A 4,411-nucleotide genomic window follows, 5' to 3' on the forward strand; every position below is an offset into this window, starting at 1 on the left:
GGTTTTAAACTCGTGTTTTATGAGGTTTTAAATTCGTGTTTTCTATAGTTTAAAACGGACTTATGGCATTAGATAAAGTTTCCAAACGGAAACTTTATTTAATGCCTTTAGTCAGTTCAGGCATAAGTTTTCCAAACTTATGCCTGAACTAACAGCTGTTCAGCACGGTTTAATGATAAACCAAAATTACGTAGGTTTTGTTAGACACGTTTATAACTTTAAACATGTAAACCTTTTTTTATATATACTACATTATATTTACGACAATTTTGTTGTTTTATTTTTGTTTTTCAAGGTAAATTAATTTACAATAATACTACAACGAAAAAATAAACAAAGAAATAAAAAACCAAATCATTAAAAATAAGCTAATAAAAGACGCTTGGCACATGGTTACCATACATAATATTTAATTTCGATTGATCACCTCTTCCGTCATTATAAAATCTAAAATCGTATATCAATACGCTTTCGCATTTTTACAAACAATTCCAGTAGCATCGAATGTTCTTTTTAATTTTTCTTAAAAGTCGGGTCTCGAACTTTACTAATTCCTCAATTGAGGTAACCTGTTCAAATTTAATTTCACTCAAATCTTTATCTAAAAACTATTGCAGTAGTCCAAATTTCTTTTTATGTAATGGTGTGACAATCATTTAACGCTAAAACATAGCATCATCCATGGGAGAGGTTTCGTTTGTCTGATTTTTTGGTCGATCTGTATTGGTAATGGTTTTTGATGATTCGCCTTAATCTATTTAAAAAAAAAACAAGTTTTATAATAAATAACAAAATAAATATCTTAGTCTATTGTTTTGTATTGTACCTAAATAAATGCACTATTAAAAATGCTGTTTGAAAAAACCAGAGTGATGATTCGATGGAAGAGTAAAATTGCTTTTTTCCTTATTGATCAGAATTGTTTGTGTATGTACATTTAAACGGAATCGACCCTTCATTCTTCTTTTCAAATTGTTTTTTAGAGCCACCTACTTCAACGTAAATAAGAGACGCCCTTAAAGAATTTATGAAACCCATTAAGAAACATAATTCATCAAATATACTATTGTACTTTTTAAATATTATAAACTTTTAAATTAAATGCAAATAATTTATTACTTTGAAAAGATACAGAAGCCCGAGTATTCACAAGTATTTTCATTAGCATTTGTACCAGGATGTAAATCCTCTCTTAATTGATTTTTGCTTATAAATATAGAAATCTTTAAAGGTTGATTCGAAACCATCTCATTTAGGTTTTGTTGCTTGTTAAAGTGCAAATATCCTGTTTTAAGATAAATTAGACTAATATACACTCAAATATAGGTAATAAATATAAATATAAGTTATACATAATATTTAAAAAAACCAAATGCACATATGCCCCCTGTTCATTAATAGTCACCTACCTTAATCAACATTAATATTATTATCTTCATTAAGTTTCTGAAGCCTTCTATAAATATATTGTCTTCATCTAGATTATGTGATAACAGTAAAACTCCTAAAAGATAAAATTTGCAAAAACAAAATTTACCAGAAATATTAGTGTCATTTTAAATTTTTTTAAGTTAAAGATAAATAACTAGAGTTTCAATACAAGTATTTTCATTAACAGTTGTACCAGCATTAATATTTTTTCTCATTCTCTTTTTCGTTGAACATGTGAAAAACTTAGTAGTTGACTTTTAGTAGAATTAGTAAGATTATTTTAGTAAACTATAAGTAAGTAGAAGACTTATAGTAGAATCTTTTCAATTTATGTTTTGTTGCTTATTAAAACCCACATATTCTGGTTTAAAAATGTTATATATATATATATATATATATATATATATATATATATATATATATATATATATATATATATATATATATATATATATACACACACACAAACAAAACAAAAAAAGTTAACCCTTACCTTAATCAGCAAAAAAAAATATTATTTCTGCAATCAGATAGACTATGCAAGAAATTTTCTAGCTGGCTTTGTCTCATGCTATATTTTTTATACTGCTGACTCATTTTTGTATCTTCTCAAACAATTAAAAATAAATTTAATATTTACATAATAATTTTCAAATATAAACAATTGATTTACAGATAAGTAAAGTTACTTACAGACAGTATTTTGCAACAAAGTATTACTAGATTTTGCTGTCAATATTGGTAGAGAAAGTTTATTGAAGCATAGGTAGTATATTGGTGCAGCCTCGCAGCTCGAAGACAAATTTAAACATTCAGGAAATAAATTTCCAGATAAGGCTGATCGATATTTTTTCATATATTCTTTCTACTATGCTGAACTTGTTCTTTTCATTTTTATTAAATAATTATTATTAATAGGATATCCTATAGCATTTAGTAAACACACATTTATATAGGAACAACACTAGTATTTTTCAAACATATAACAATACTAATAGTAATAACAATAATACTGTTAACACAAAAAATGTATTTTATATATATATATATATATATATATATTCATCGCAGAAATAAACACACATATACAGATACAAATACACACAAATATACATACGCCGAAATAAACACACATATGTGTGTATATTTGTACATATTACATATACAAACATATACATTTATTTATAAGTGTATGTATGTATGTATATAAGTATATATATATATATTATATATATATATATATATATATATATATATATATATATATATTTATACATACATACATAATATATAGACTTATACATACACACATATATACATATGAATACATAAATAAACACATACATATTTTATATATGTATTATACATACATATATAAAATATACATTGTATAAATTATATAGATACACAAGTGTGTATGTATATAGATACACGTGTGTATTAAGCCACTACCAAAATATACTTTTTTTCTCAGATCATATTGGCTCACTTTGGGATTTGTTGTACATATTATTCTAAGACAATCCTGAAAATTTCAGACCAATTGGGTTAAGGGCAATTTTGGGAAATAGTTTTAAAGTTTTTAAGTATTTTCTTGTTTTCAATGAATTATTCATTTTTATAGCATTCTTAATATTATTATACTTTAATACAAACTTTGATACAAATATTCTTTCCATTAGAATATTTGAATATTATGGACTGAATATTTACCACTTAATCTTAAACACTGGGATAAAAAAGGGGGCTGAGGGGCAAGAGTCCCCCCCCCCTCCTTAAACTTTATTTTTTTATTTAAATTTTGTTTCTGGCTGCCTTAGCCACCTTTTATTTCTGAAATTACCGCGTTCAACATGTTTTTTTGCACAAGGGTGATTTCAAAGTTAAAGGTTGAGAGAGATTTGTTATTTAAAAAAATTATTCTTGACAGTAGTCAAGTCAAGGATGCCTTTGGACCTAGGTATGTGAACCAAATTAAATTGAAAAAAAACAACATTTTCTCAAGGAAAAGGTATAAAGTAATCAGTTTTAGATGAACTACATATATTTTCTGCTCTGCTTTGGTTTTTAGTTAGAATAAAATTATGTCTCTTTACTTGACCATAAACTATCTTTGATGCCTCTGATACAAGCTTCACGGACCTTTCCACTGACTGTGAATTGTTGGGTAAATCTGTAAGAATAGGTTTTTTAGAAGTTTGCAAAGCATTCTCTAATTCAAATGATGAAATTAGGATAGAAGTTGGAGGTTCAACCTCAATTAAAGAAACATCAACTAAACTACTCCACGTATAAGCGTTAAAGTTAATAGGCATAATTAATTTTGCTTTGATTTTTGGTTTGACTTCAGGATTTACTTCTCTTGATTGCCTTATGTGCAAAACTTGCTTAATAGCTTGAGCCCTTATATCTTTTTCATCATCTTGCAGCATAGAATATAAAAAGTTTTCTTGAAGACAGCAATAAGAGTTTCCTTGAAGATTTTGAAAAACAATTTGTTGTATATTGTCTGCCTGACATTTTTAACAAGCTCAATTGTCTTATGAAGAAGTCTAGGAGCATCTTTATAAAGATCAGACCTTTTATGGGCAAACCACATGGGGCAATATACTTGGACTATATACTTTGTAATTGTACACAACTTATCTGTAGGATTCTTCACTCTTGCATAAACCATCATTATTCTTAAAGCTAGAGTTAACCATCTGGCATGGTAAACAGGTCCTGGTTTTTTTATTGAGTATTTTGGAGATATAAAGCCTTTAGATATTCCAATACAGTATTCATTAAGTTTACGTTGATCCGTACTAAGATCAGATAAAATATTAGAGTTTACGTAGGAATCAATTTCTGAATGAATTGGAACAAAATCAACTATTGGTAAGTTATGCAAATCACTTGCCGAAGCTTTTTGACCAATAGGGCCCTTATATTTCTTTGGATCGTTACTTTTACCATCTACTTCAGCTATGACATGGCG

General features: G+C 27.0%; 1 protein-coding gene and 1 long non-coding RNA gene across 5 annotated transcripts in view; both read right to left on the reverse strand.

The window, feature by feature from the left end:
• Positions 1-290: 290 nt before the first annotated feature.
• Positions 291-2,440, reverse strand: LOC136087328 (uncharacterized). Of its 4 annotated transcripts, none has more exons than XR_010641726.1 (4): positions 2,125-2,439; positions 1,120-2,036; positions 827-1,015; positions 291-754 (listed from the first exon to the last, which is right to left on the reverse strand). It is a non-coding gene; the product is annotated as an uncharacterized LOC136087328 (long non-coding RNA). The 4 variants fall into 4 exon arrangements; XR_010641727.1 differs by having other exon boundaries at positions 298-754; positions 1,120-1,504; positions 1,925-2,428; XR_010641724.1 differs by having other exon boundaries at positions 297-754; positions 1,120-2,440.
• A 996-nt stretch (positions 2,441-3,436) lies between these two features.
• LOC136087329 (uncharacterized) overlaps positions 3,437-4,411 on the reverse strand; it is a 2,607-nt gene continuing 1,632 nt past the window's right edge. The window contains exon 3 of the mRNA XM_065809775.1: positions 3,437-4,411. This exon is cut by the window's right edge and continues 852 nt beyond it. Coding sequence (XP_065665847.1) covers positions 3,836-4,411 — 576 coding nt within the window. The 3' untranslated portion in view covers positions 3,437-3,835.

The sequence above is a fragment of the Hydra vulgaris genome, chromosome 11 (assembly GCF_038396675.1).
Source record: "Hydra vulgaris chromosome 11, alternate assembly HydraT2T_AEP".
NCBI classification, from domain to species: domain Eukaryota; kingdom Metazoa; phylum Cnidaria; class Hydrozoa; order Anthoathecata; family Hydridae; genus Hydra; species Hydra vulgaris.